General features: G+C 34.3%; 1 protein-coding gene across 1 annotated transcript in view; it reads left to right on the forward strand.

Moving 5' to 3' along the window:
- EMB2247 (protein EMBRYO DEFECTIVE 2247) overlaps positions 1–14,449 on the forward strand; it is a 358,900-nt gene that overhangs the window by 174,574 nt on the left and 169,877 nt on the right. The window contains exons 17-18 of the mRNA XM_089814096.1: positions 10,644–10,757; positions 10,894–11,031. Coding sequence (XP_089670222.1) covers positions 10,644–10,757; positions 10,894–11,031 — 252 coding nt within the window. The remainder of the gene's footprint in view (positions 1–10,643; positions 10,758–10,893; positions 11,032–14,449) is intronic.

Here is a 14,449-nt window from a genome sequence, read left to right on the forward strand (position 1 = left end):
TTGAGGATACTCCTTTAGACAGTGCATCAGAGGAGGTTTGTAGGAGACAGTCTAGCCAGTGCCATCATGTGTCTAGTCAGTTGAGAGTTAGTGAGCGAGACATTTTTATCGCTTGCCAGCATTTCGACGCTGCTCGTCAGTTGTTAGCAGTTTATGGATGGGGTTTTCCTACTAGGGATGAGCAGGGAGGCAGTTATCTTTCCTTGACAGAGATCCACTCTTTATGGGAGGCTATTCGGATTCTGAGACAGAATTATATGCAGTTGGTAACCGACAGAGATTATCTTATGGAGTGGGGGAGTACAGCATACGAAGCATTATTGGCTAAGGAAGCCTCATTGCTGCAACACTTGTCTTTTGTAGACTAAATGCTATTGGATTCTGAAGATCATGTTAATTCCTTGTAACTTTGACAAGACAAGTGTTCTGATTTTCAGATCAGTCTGATTTAGATGCATGAGTTCCCTTAAAGTATTGGTCAGTAAAACATATTGTCCCCTTTAGACAGATCGACATCTTCCTTGTGACTTTTATAAGCCTTCTTATTTACCAGTTTGGTTAGTTAGTTACTAACCACTAGTAACTCTTGAAATGAGCACCAATCTTGAGAAAACAATTATGTTGCTAAATAGGCCAACCTAGAGAGGGACATGTCCATTCAATGAACATACCCCTTCAATTAGGTATAAGGGAGGGCTAGATTGCAGATTAGAAGACACACCGAAATCTATAAGTCTGCTCTTCTAGCAATCTATCCAAATAGAATCATCTATAGAAATGTAAACATTTGCAAAAGATCCATGAATTTAACATGGTATTAGAGCCAACTGCAAATATTAAAGACATCTCTTAGAAGACACAACAGTCAACAAATGAAGGAAATAAATTGAGAGGAAATTTCGAACTGCTCATCGTGTGAAGATACCATGGAGGCGGATAATAGTAATAGTCCAAATTTAGATGATGAAACAGAAGAAATTATGAGAATACCTCTTCAGCTATCCTTGCTAAGGACAAAGAGCATTTGTAAATCTATGAACCAAATTGCAATGCAGAATCTTGCCTCCTAAAAGGAAAATGTTATGAATGGTCATTGAATTGTTTGCCCACGATTCTCACATTGAAGTGTCGTTGTGCAATTTGGATGATTTAGGGAATATTAGAGTTACAAGTTGAAGGCGTACAATGATTTGATATAGACCTTGTCATATTTAGAGAATATAATGAAATATTAAGTTGAGGACGTGTATTGTTGTTATTCAAAGTAAAAGCAATGGATCAGTGTGACGAATATGTTTGATATATTCTAGAAGTAGCCAGAGCAGATAAAAAGAATTAACATTATTTCCATCTTCATATGGATTATCGTTGCATTCCAATATTGACGTGAAGGGAAGTTTTTTAAATAGAGAGAGAAGGACAACCCATAAGCAGATGCATGAGCCAACAATATACTATGTGGTAGAGACATCCACGTCAAATATAGTCTTTATACAATTTTTAATAGTTGGAGACATGAAAGATGAAATGGTTTCAAGGACAAGGCAGCGTGCAATCAAATTATAACTTCCTCCTTTGGTAACCACTATCCTTGTGGCACTATGTGTGGAGTTAAGAGCATTAAGGAAAGTGACCACAGTGGGCGTACGAGGACATCGAAAAGTTCACAGATCAAGAGGATTAACACTTGAAATCTTTGCAATCTCTTCTGCAGATGAGTAGGCCACAATCTAGAAAAGCTTTACCACTGGAGGATCGAATACGACCAAAACAAATAGAGATATGCCTCTTGTTGCACTTGTTGGGGCCAGGCACCCCAAATCAAAGAATACATTAAAAAATAGCTGTTTGAGCAAGACGATGAGAGAGTCAATGAGAGATACGATGCACATTTGTATGAATATCTCAAACATTACCACTTAGTTGTCTAATTTTGCCTTCACCTTCAGCCTCTACATTCTCCAAAACTGAGTCCATGATATGTTTTCTTATGTTTATTTCGCACTCCAAGGAAAATATTTACCTTTGTGTGGGCAAATCTAAGGATGTGCAACAACAGTGGTTTTGGAGCTTCCACAAAATTGAATGGGCCGCCATGGATCTCTACAATTTGATTAAAACCGTGTGGGTTAGCCTTTCTAGACCTAACCTAGATATCGAGTGTATTGATGCCACGTGGATGAGCTCTGAATGTCACTATGGAGAAGTTGGTTCGTGCAGGGAAAGGTGACAAACAGTTCTAACGAAATAGAATTAGGGAGAAAACTAATATATGGAGAACTTTATAATGAATATTATAAAAGAAGTGACCATAAGAATCAATGAATATAATACATATTATGGGACTAAGGAATATGGGATATATTCATGAGGAATATATTTCATAGAGAATAATAAATTCATAGAAAGTTCATTCCTTCATATTTGATCATATGATCATTAACTAAGATGGCTCCTTCGGTTGAGAAGAAATACTTATGAATGAAATATGATGGGTTATATCATTAGATAACTGTTCAAGGGTACATTCTATGGATACCGAATAGGAGGTAGGTTTGTCCAAATATTGAACTAAGAAAGAGGAGAACCACTTTTGATATGTGAAACGGTGAGACTTGTGGGAATGGTTTCATTTAATCAGCACCCATAGCAAAACCAACAAAACACAACCAGATTAAGAGGATGATTGAAGATAAGTGGTAATGCGAATGATTAATTGACGTATCGGGTTGATTGATGAATTCCATTCTGTGATCAGTAGTATATGGAATTGTGTGTCAATTCCTAGTAATTGCTTACGTGTTCTTCCAGAAGGGGAGATTGCATCAAGTTAGAAAGTTTTCTTGGCACTCGTCAAGACTTAGAATCAGAGAGAGTCTGACTTTTTTTTTTAATCATAAGATATGGAGACATTTGGAGAATTTACAGCAAGTAAGCCGAATGCCACTCTACTGAAAGTAAACTCCCATTCAGAATAAGTTTGATCCACTATAAAAGGGAACCTTGGAGTAAGAACAAATGATTCTATCATCTTAGACAAACTTGATTATTTTGTTTGAGAGGGAGCTCATCATTGAAGATAACTCGATGAGATGCACATGGATAAAGATTACATCATGAGACTACAAATCATTAAGGTAAATATTTTACTCAAGGCATTTCTGATCTTCCCTCAAGTCCAACAGGGAGTGTTAATGATTGTGGACTTAGAAAAGATGCATTCTATATAACCTTATGACTATTCAGATTATTAGTATTGGTTCTCTTAGAAAGGAGGCAATAAAGTGACATCATGTTGTGACACTAAGATCATGGATATTAGCATGGTATGCCTTCCTGACAAAAGGAGAAGCTAAATGATTTGCAATGGTGAATCTTGACTCAGAGGGAGTAGACCATGCTTTATTGATCCTCGAGTAATAAAGAATTTGTAGCAGATAATCATAAGTATCATCTTATAAGAAGGTTATATGTCAGAGAGAGTACCTAGAAGATCAAGTTGACTCCCCAGGATCTAGGTTACACAAACTCAGACTGAGTGTACCATGTCAAGATGGTGTATACTCTTAAAACACAAAAGCTTTCATTAAGGTTATGATGGAAAGATATCTATTGTACTTGACCTCGTCTTTTACCTTATGTCTATAATATCTTTCATTTGTATTTTTTATAAGAAGAGTATATGCCTTGATTTTGTTTTCTGAAGAAATTTCTTGTAGGAAAGAAGTTTGGATTCAGAGGGAGTCTGACATCTCATCAAGGCAACATTGAATAAGGAGCTCGGAAGATTTGATATCCAGTAGTACTCTTGAAAAATCTAAAGTGAGCAACCATCTGATGGGCCTACCTTTATAAACATCATGGTGTGGAAGCATTTCTCAGCAAACAGTCTTGTAGCATCAATTTGCAGTAATAGAAAAGAATCTTCCAGCATGAATTTGCTGTGATAGCAAATGATCTTATGGTGTTTTAAATCAGTAGAGGACTACTGGCAAATCTTGAATAGATTCAAGATTGTGTTGTGAAAGAGACATTTCGATGTCTATGAATCACAACTTGAATAAATAGAGAATTTAATTATTCTCTAGACTTTATCCTTAGTACTAGAAATTAGAAAGCAAATATTCTTATCAAACCTCTCTGAGAGTGATCATCTCAGGAAAGATCCAGGTATGATTGAATTGTTTTGTATTCTTATAATAATTTATATTATTGTCAGGATATTGACTGTTATGGGGCTTCACCATTTGTGTTTGTTATTTAAGAGGTGACGATCTCTGAAATAATGAACACTTGTATAAAAACATTATAAGAGGTGATGATCTCTAAGATAATGTTCACACCAGTAGAGAACTACTGATAGATTTGGATGAATTTAAGATCATGTTGTGATGGAGGCATTTCTATGTCTATGAATCACAACTTGGATAAAGGAAGAATTTAATTATTCTCTGGATTTTATCCTGTGTAATGCATTCTAGTAATGGATTGCTGGTAGAATCTAGATCTTGATGAAATCAAGATCATGTTGTGACAGTGACATTTCTAAATCTCCAGACGTCACAACTTGGGTAAAGGGAGAATTTAATTATTCTCTAGTCTTTATCCTGAGTATTGCACTCTATACAATACTGTTAGCACAAGTTTAGGTAATACTTCATATCACAAGCCTTGCCAAACACCTTGTGTTACAAGTCTAGGTGATTTGATAGTTTGTATTACGAATGATGCTTAGTGATTTGATCACAAGCTACAGTGATAACTTATATTACAAGATTTGTAATATGATGTGTTTTTGGGTATCATTTGTATAATGATACATCATGCTTGAAATTCAAAAAGGTATAGAGTGTATATCTATGCTTAGTCATCTCTATTGATGTTGCTAGATATGTCTCTATCACTTATCTTGTCAAGTTAAGAGGGAGTGTTAATTCCTTGTAACTTTGACAAGACAAGTGTTCTGATTTTTAGATCAGTCTGATCTAGATGAATGAGTTCCCTTAAAGTATTGGTCAATAAAAAATATTGTCCCCTCTAGATAGATCGACATCTTCCTTGTGGCTTTTATAAGCCTTCTTATTTACTAGTGTGTTTAGTTAGTTACTAACCATTAGTAACTCTTCGAATAAGCACCAATCTTGAGGAAACAATCATGTTGTTAAATGGGCCAACCTAGGGACGGACATGTCCATTCAATGAACATACCCCTTGAGTTAGGTATAAGGGAGGGCTAGATTACAGATTAGAAGACACACCAAAATCTATAAGTTTGCTCTTCTAGCAATCTGCCCAAATAGAATCATTTATAGAAATGTAAACATTTGCAAAAGATCCATGAATTTAACAGATCAATACCATCAAGTTCACAAAAGTCTCTAAGTCTTGAGTTCACATATCTACTTTCATTGTCCATATGAAGAACCTTGATGGCTTTCCTTGATTGCTTCTCAACATGACTCTTTTTTGCCTTAGATTTGACTATGGCCTAGGGTAGGCAAATTTATAGTCAAAATTCACTGAATGGATCCTCCGGACGCAATGGTGAGGTCTGCTTTGGCTCTAGATGCTCCCAATAATTGTAGATACTCTGGATCTGAATTATGTTCCTCCGATAGATGAAGCAAAAATGGTCTCCAATGGCTATGTGAAGAGAAGCTCCCTCAGCTTTGATACCATGTAAGAATTTTCCTTAGGGAAAAATCACCCAAAATCAAAAAGCTCAAGCATTAGCACAATATGGACCAATAAAGTATGATGAGAATAACAATATGAAATTGAATTAATGTACATACACACTAGGAGTGCCTGAATATAAAGACCTCTAGAATGACTAGGAGTCAACAAAGTGATAAGTCTCACAACTAAGTACATGTCCACCAAGAGTGGATTATCTTGGTGGATTATCCTCCATTGAGCACAAAAGTTAGTGGGATGATGAGAGGATAAGTTTGCATAGGTGTGTCATGTAAAAAGATGTTGTAGAAACCATGTGCTTAATTAGAGTGCGAACAATTGTGTTGTCTACATGACAAATTAGTTCAAACTCCTATGTTGTAGACACCATGTGCTAAAATGAGTTGCTAACTCCTGTGTTGTCAACAAGACAACTCATATGAGTATGCATACTCCTAGGTGTCTAACTAATAAATAATAAAATAATGCATTAACCTAAGTAAACTTAAGTGTAATAATAATTAATTATTTACACTAAAACTTCCATTATCCTATATGGGCCGAGACATTTTACTTTGAACTTACCTAGTTTGATTTTTTTTTTACCATTATACTTAAGTACTAGCTTCCCTTGTTTAAAATTCATTTTCTTCAAATATTTATCATGCCAAAACATTTCGCCTATTTGGAAATCAGTTTTGTCATCCGTTTGTGGTTTTGATTCAGCTCATCCACTAACACATTCAACTGTTTCACAATACCATCCCATTGTTTATAATTAGTGGCCATAATTCTGATATATGCACAATAAATTTTATTTCCTACCCCACAGGATGGCAGGGAACTGTTCTAATACCATTATAAAGAGCCCTATTGACTCTCAAACAATCTGTGCTAAATAATTGATTTTTGTTTCTATTTTTGGGGTTTTGCAATTTTTGACACAACAATATGGTAGCAAAATAGAAGCTATTGCAATAATAATCTCAACTCCAAGTTCTGATATTACATAGAGAATATACTACTGAAAATTCTAGATTTTAATATCAATATAGATACTCAATATTTTCACAAAATATCAACAGCCCAATTAATAAAATGTCCCCAGTTAACTAAATCAAGAATTCTTAGAAATATTATAAGTTACAATCCATAAACTTACAGGTAAGACATGCCTTGAAACCTTTTGAAAGGAAGAATATTAGCAGCAAAAGAGTTCTTGAACAAACAAATGCAGTTGTAGGTATGGAAAATGCTGCTCCAGAACACTGCAGCAATTTACAACAGTATCACATGCCCAATCACAAATAGATTTTAGAATTAAATCGTCACCCATCTTGCTGAAGGTAACAGGGATTTATGATGCCAAAATACTGAGAAGAATGACACCCAATAGCAGATATAATATGACTGAATTGCAAATAAAAAAAGAGATATGAACTGTCAACTCTCTGCACCAAGAATTCATCCTCCAAAAACAATAAATACAGTAAGGAAGGCACTCCGAAATTCAGATTGAATAATTAATTCAATTTGCTATACCTCAACAATGAATTGAATGTAAATTCCAGACTCAGAATACAATTCCAATTTTGTATACATCAACAAATGTACTCCCAGATCAAGAGGAATCAGTCCTCAAGAAGAACTCTCAAGCTTTAGATCTCTCACAAGAAAATTATTGAAAAACAATAAATAAGTGATGATCTATTTGCTTCATGAAGCCCTCTTTAAATAATGCAACTAGGTTTCACTTAGATACCTTTCATTAAAGTTGCTTCATCAAAACATCTTTTGATTAAAAGCTTCCATTTTATACTTTTAAATAAATAACTTTGTAGCACATGGCTTGATGAAGACACTTTTCACTTAGGAGGCTTCAACTTCACAACACCAAATTCTAACATGACATAACATAAAGTGCTTTTATAAAAATGGGGCTTCATTAATGAATTAATAATATTTTGGCCACTAAAATAATAATAACTCCTAAAATACTTATCCTTTAAATATGTCGTCTTAAATAGGATTCACAATTATTATTTCCCCATGTGACCAAATGCACTTTCCTAAAATAGAAAAGGGTCCGTCTTGATCATCACCCAACTTGGCATAAATAGTTGGTGCATGAAACTAAGCCCAAATGAAATCCAATCTAAGTCAAATGAAGATTAAACTGGAACATACCTAATGTGAAGAAGATAAGACTCTCCCATAATTGAGCCTTTGCCTCTGAAGACCTTCTATCCACAATAATTAGCCTACGAGGATCACAATAATAGGCTAAACCCTCAAACATTAATGCTAGCAAAAATGGGGACATTACATTTAGGCAAGCAAGATACACGACTAAGATACCACTATAATATCCCTAACTAGATATTTGCCCCAAATCTCTCACAAAGATCTTATAAATTTTAAACAATTAATTTCATGGAATGTAGTTTAGATTTAACGAAAAAATAACTCCATAAAACAGCTAGATAAACTAAAGTCTCAAAAATGATATTGCAATTAATTTGTAGTGGAAATAAATTTTCAGAAATAATATCGCATTGAATTTCTTGAGCAAAACAACGACATAATTCAAATTTAGACATAATATTACAACAAGATTGGATATAAAAAATATGAGCGTAAAGCACTATGTGGAACACTTGCCCGATGTCTCAAAACAGCATGGATTTCCGTCCATTGTCAAAAGCTCAAAGGCTTTTGCCCTCTTACCTATTGTAAAGCTTTCAAAAATCTCCAAGATAGAAAATTGAGATTCAAAATAATAAACCAAGTATTTTGCAAATGAGTCATCTCTATTCTTTTAAGTCCAAATTGGCAACTCTTCATTTTCCCTTCTCTTTTACTTTATTTTCTTTTAAAAAAATACTTTTTCTCACTTAAGAAATTAAAGTGCTCCAATCTAATAAAGTAACATTAATAATATAGACTTATGTTTTGAAGTCACTTTATTCAAATACCATTTAATCTTTAGTGATTAAAATTAGCAATTGTACGGGCTTGGATAAGCATCTGTGATGGCTTGATGGAAAGGTCTCGATGAGACGCTCCCAATCAAACACTAAAATATTACGAATGTTGAGCCTGTTGACTTACTGAAAAATAAAATAGTAAGAGTCTGGAAACCCACTAAAACACCCTCTATTGGGTGGCAACTAGAATTGCCTAGGCCAAAGCTTGATCTAATCCAAGAGAAGACCCGATTAGCCCACAAGACCAAGGCAAAACAGGCTAACGGTGCAACAAAATTCGTTGTCCTGGAAAAGTGGACATGATATTCAATATACATTTTCTTTTGACAAGTTAATAAAAATCAATCCAATTAATTGTCACTTTCAGTATGGGGACGTTACGTTGAGCAATAAGAATGTCCTTGCCCTTAGTGCCAACTTTTTCTGTCCTCTTAGTTGCATACATCCTGATAATGAATGTGTGGATAATACTCTGCCATGTTCTTGTACTATGATATGTATCACATTGCCTTTGAATAAGCAAGCATCTAGATACTTATCATTTGTACGGTCTAGTGGTTTTCTAGAATTTATCCTCCAGAGGTACTTTTGTTTAACATGACTCTTCTTAGTCAATTGATGATTTTAATTGTAATACTTTCAAATATTGAGGATCTACTTTTATGGCATTGCATGATGGCCCTGTTTACAAGAAACATCAATAGTCGATGATCTACATAGAATGTAATCGTGTTGCTAGTAAGTAATGTTGGAATTTTCGTGCTAAGCAAACTACACCAAGAGCCTTCCCTTTTTCATTCTATAATTTCTTTCAAAATTGAATTATAGCTTGTTAGCAAATAACACTGGATGAACTAAGCCCTGAGAACTTAAAAATAAGATAAAAAATTCTAGTGGCTAAAGCTGAAGCAGCTACTTTTGACGTAATACAAATAAAAGCAAATATTGGAGTGGGGGAGTGGAGAGGTAGAATTGAATCTAGGTTCTGTACCTATGACAAAGTATCTCCAATTGTAAAATTGGAAATTCTACATAAATGTGGGGTTCCTTATCCTAATCTTGATAAGCAAAGAAAGCTGAATTTATTTAGAAGGCATACCTTTAATACCTTAAATGTGTATTCCTAGTTTTCTTAACATGTAGATAAGATGTGTGAGACTTAGTAATTATTTTTAATCAACATTGGTAAATGCTCAACATTACCCAAGTGTTATCCTTGTGATGTCCTCTGGTGCTTTCATCTGTATAACTAGCCTAATCTTGTCGATTTTTTTTAACCCATTCTTTTATATGATGCGGCTTAGAAGTTTCCTTGTGACACCATAAATCTATATATTTTTCAGATTTTGTGTCAATTGAGCTTTTGTATACCATTGCAATCACTTTGTCAAGGCCTTTAGCTGTGTTCTTGGTTAGTTTACTTTAGCCAATCACAAATGAAAGATTTCAAATTGCCTGACATCTTATAAAAAATGTGGAGGATGATACTTTGGAATGTATGTCCATTGTTTTTACTTTTTAGAAAAAACTAAAGAAGTTTGCTTATGCTAAATAACCAAGTGTAGATAGAACAGGTGATATGGACAGTTTGAAGAAGAGATGCTAAGGTATTTGATGATTTCAATATGATCAATTATGATGGTTGCTTTCTAGCAGGAATCAAATCAATCTTTTGTTTTTATATTGCTGGATGAGTGTTCACCTCACCATCTGCTTAAAGAATTAAATGCAATGGGTATGCTTACTAGTTATTTGTAATGTTACAAAAGTGTAGCTATGCATGATAATGTAAATCTGAAATCAACTATAATTTGTAATAAATGCTTGAGCTAATATATAGTCTTGTTCTGCTGATTTCAAGTCCTGTCGTACATATGTTTTCCAATTTCATGGCAGATTATGTGTAACATATTTCAGGAGAATAATTGAAATAAAACTAATAGTTCCTAATTTTTCATGCTTTGATTTACAACTGTGAAGGGGCGTAAAATGTCAAAATCTTTGGGAAATGTAGTAGATCCTATTGACACTATAAGTGAGTTTGGAACAGATGCTTTACGATTTACACTTGCAACTGGTACAACCCTAGGCCAGGTATGAATGTATTCGTAAGTGGGTAGTGTACTATATTTGACAAGTTAAATGTCTTATTTTCCTGGTCTTTCATAGATGCTGAACTGGAAATATGGTTATTTTTTTGTTCAGTATGTCTGATTAATATTACTGCCAGGATATAAATCTTTCGCTAGAAAGACTTGGAGCAAACAAGGCCTTCACGAACAAAATCTGGAATGCTGGAAAATATATCTTACAGAACCTGCCTCCCAAGTCTGATACATCTGCTTGGAATAGAATAAGGGACTGGAAGGTGCTATATCTCTCTTGTTTTTTGTGTTATTTTTGGATATCAAATTACTATTTTGTTTTAGCGTGTAGCAATTGTATTACTCTGTTGTTTAGATAGGTGAACCATGATAAAGTTTACTTATTTTTGTGCTCATACCTTGGGGTTCATTTTTTTTTCCCGTATTGTTGGGATGGTTTATTTTGCCACTCATTGTATCCTTCTTTTGGTTCTAACTTGGCAAAAACCTGGCAAGCTGATTTTTGATTCAGACTTGGACTTGGTGATATTTTTACCAAAACTCATTAAAACTAGGAAAATAAAAAGTTCATAAAAAATAGCAAATTAATGGAGAAAGTTATTATGTTGCACTACAAAAAAATTCAACTTTAAATATACACAAAAAACTAATTAAATCTTATGTGCATAGGCATACAGCAAAAAGTAAGTAAATAATCTGATATTGAAAGTTGAACATGAGACTTGAAAGCTGTATAGAAGAAAATTTGCTTCAGAGTTCTGAACATTGTTTTCTAGTTCACAACAATCACTACAAGAGGAATATAAAAACAGAAAAAATAGGGTTAAAAGAGCCACTCCTCCCAACATTAGATGGTGTAGGCTTTGATGATGTTTGTGTACACCAAGGGAACAGTTGCAGCTCTGCTATTTGTAGAGGAAACAGCATAGAAAGCATCCTCAAGTTTTTTGTCTCTAGCAGTAATACTTGCTCCTCCTCCACATTACTACATGCTCTGCTTCACGATCAACTTGATTGAAACTTGTATGTTTTTTTGTCAATATTGGGCTGTCGTCCTTGATGATCCACTTAAATGCGAGATCATACTTTCCCAACTCAACGGCGACAAATTTTTCATTTGGCTATGATTTTGTTGTTATGGTGGTGTATATCATAATGTACAAAGACAAGGGCATTCCACCCTTTCATTAACGACCTATTTCAATTGCTCAATATTTGTCCTGCTGCGCTCACAATTCAAAGCATTAGATAATTGGCTCAACAAGAGCTGACAACTTTTTGTCAAATATTTGCTACCATGCTTTTGTAACAAAATTATTAAAATGTTGAAGATTATTTATAAATAGTAAAACAATACTAATTAATAAGAAAAAACTGAAACATTGACATCAATGTTTGGAAGAATACAAATTTAATTGTAACAAATTCAGCCATCATTGGCATTGTCCTTGTTGGATTCCAGATACTTGTAGAAAAAGTGATATCACAGTGCTTGTTTGTGTAAGATGCTACCTTTGCTTGTACCCAATTCTTTTTCATCTTTCCCTTTCACTGTCGAATGGTTTAATAGTCGGGCATAATTCTTAGTGACTCTTAGCTAGTTTCTTAAACTTTCCCACTGTACCACTGTAAGTATAGTTCTGCGTTTGGTGTGATGTTTCTCTTTTGCAGGGTGGTGTGGTGGACTCTTTGCAGAGGTTTTAGATATGTTGAAGATTGCACATTGCATAGAAAATAACCATAAAGTATTGACACGAATATGTAAAGAAAATGGGAAAATAGATAAATTACAGACACAACAAAATGAAAATATATCTGACCTTTCTATGGCAGAATTAACCTCATTTAGAACTTTAAACGAGTTGGAGTAATACATAGATATAGCACAAATAGAACCAAGGAACATGCTCAGATTTATGCACAGCAACATCAGCAGTAAGAACCAAGATATCCAGTATCTAAACATTCATATGATCCTCCCATCCAAGGAAGTGGCAAACTTGGCTTCTATTCACTGATAATATGCTAAAAAAATCACAAGGAAGTGCATGTCTGAACATTCGCATTCCCACGTCCAGCAACAATCATACCCATTCTTGGTGAGAGCTCCATGACTAGCCAAAGAATCTAACTTCTGAGTGTGTGAGAGTGAGTGGTTACGCAAAGACTAACTTCTATTATTGATCCCTCCTCAAGCTTTGAATTTCCACGCTAAATTGTGATAGGAAATGGCAGCTAGCAGTTTGACAATCTTCTTATTACTATGCCATCTTCATAAGCTCACTTGACTATTATAAATTGAAACTAGCGGCACAAAGGGAAGTGGATTGGCAGCCAACATAAATAAACCAGATTCTACATAAACTCACCCTACATAGGAGGTCCTTAGGTGGATGTAAAGATAGAGCTAGTAGCCATGGTAGAGGAGGATAAAGCTTATGTAGAACCCTTGGATGTTGGCATTGTTGATAGATTGAAAAATATCATGGTTGTAACATCATAAATGACCTATATTAGATGCCTATATAGAAGTTTCCATATAGCTATGAATGCTAGAAAGAGATATAGGATATTATGGGCCATAGTTAAGCTTTCTGACTTGTAGAGAGCACTTTTCAGCAGTTCTTGCTCTGACTGGCCATCATCTCATCTGCATTCATTAGTAGAAAGAAGGAGCAACATGTCATGCATCCAAGTGTATATATTGTTTTTCCATTGTGTATGTTCACTGTTTGATTTTATATTCCTAATAATCTAGTATGTGAGAACAAACTAGGAAATCAAAAGATACAAATCAATCTGAAATCAAATCAAATCGATTGAATTCAAATTTGTAAGATGGAATGATATCAGAGTTGCACAACAGAAGCCACACACATTGAATTGGCATTGCTTGAGGACAAGCAATTTTGGGGAAGGGTGGACTGTGATGTCCCCCTTTCTGAATAAAATAAAATAGTAATAACATTAAGATACAAATAAATAAATAAATGAGATTAATACAATATAATTATAAGATAAAAAAATTACTAAAATATATATAATAAATAAACAAAATAAATAAATAAATGATGGTTCAATCTGATATTTAAATATAAAACTAAATTAGGCAAGAGCCGACAACACAATGGAAAATTGTGAGCCTCTTATCGAAGAGGTCTTGGGTTCCAATCTACTCACAAATTAATAAATAATAATAATAATTAATAACATCACATAATAATTAATCTTGGCTTCGGCCTCTTACCGATAAAAAAATTAAAAATAAATAAATATAAAAACTAAATTAAATAACAAATCTCTAAGAGGGTCGGCCCCCGTCCTGAAGGATAAAGTTACACCTTTTCACAAAAGCTGTATTTATATGAATTGAAAGGATTTCACTTGGGGAAGGAGTCAATTCAAATCCAAAACAATAATAGGCAAAAATCAGAGTAGATGAAGAGCAGAGAAGGTCAAATTTCAGATCCAGAAGATCATTAAAATCAGAACCTGAATCAAAGACCTGTCTGCCCCAGAGGTGCAGAGATCTGTCATACAAGCACAGGAGATCTTTGAATATAAGTTAGTAATATATAGTTGATACAATCAGCAGCCTGCAGCAGTAGCGCCAAACAAGCACTGAAAGACACAAAAGATATACATGGTTGATAACCCATGGTAAGAAAGGTAATGCCTAGC

Source organism: Cupressus sempervirens, chromosome 2, assembly GCF_028749045.1.
Source record: "Cupressus sempervirens isolate cs-2001-9-10 chromosome 2, ASM2874904v1, whole genome shotgun sequence".
Taxonomy (NCBI): Eukaryota; Viridiplantae; Streptophyta; class Pinopsida; order Cupressales; family Cupressaceae; genus Cupressus; species Cupressus sempervirens.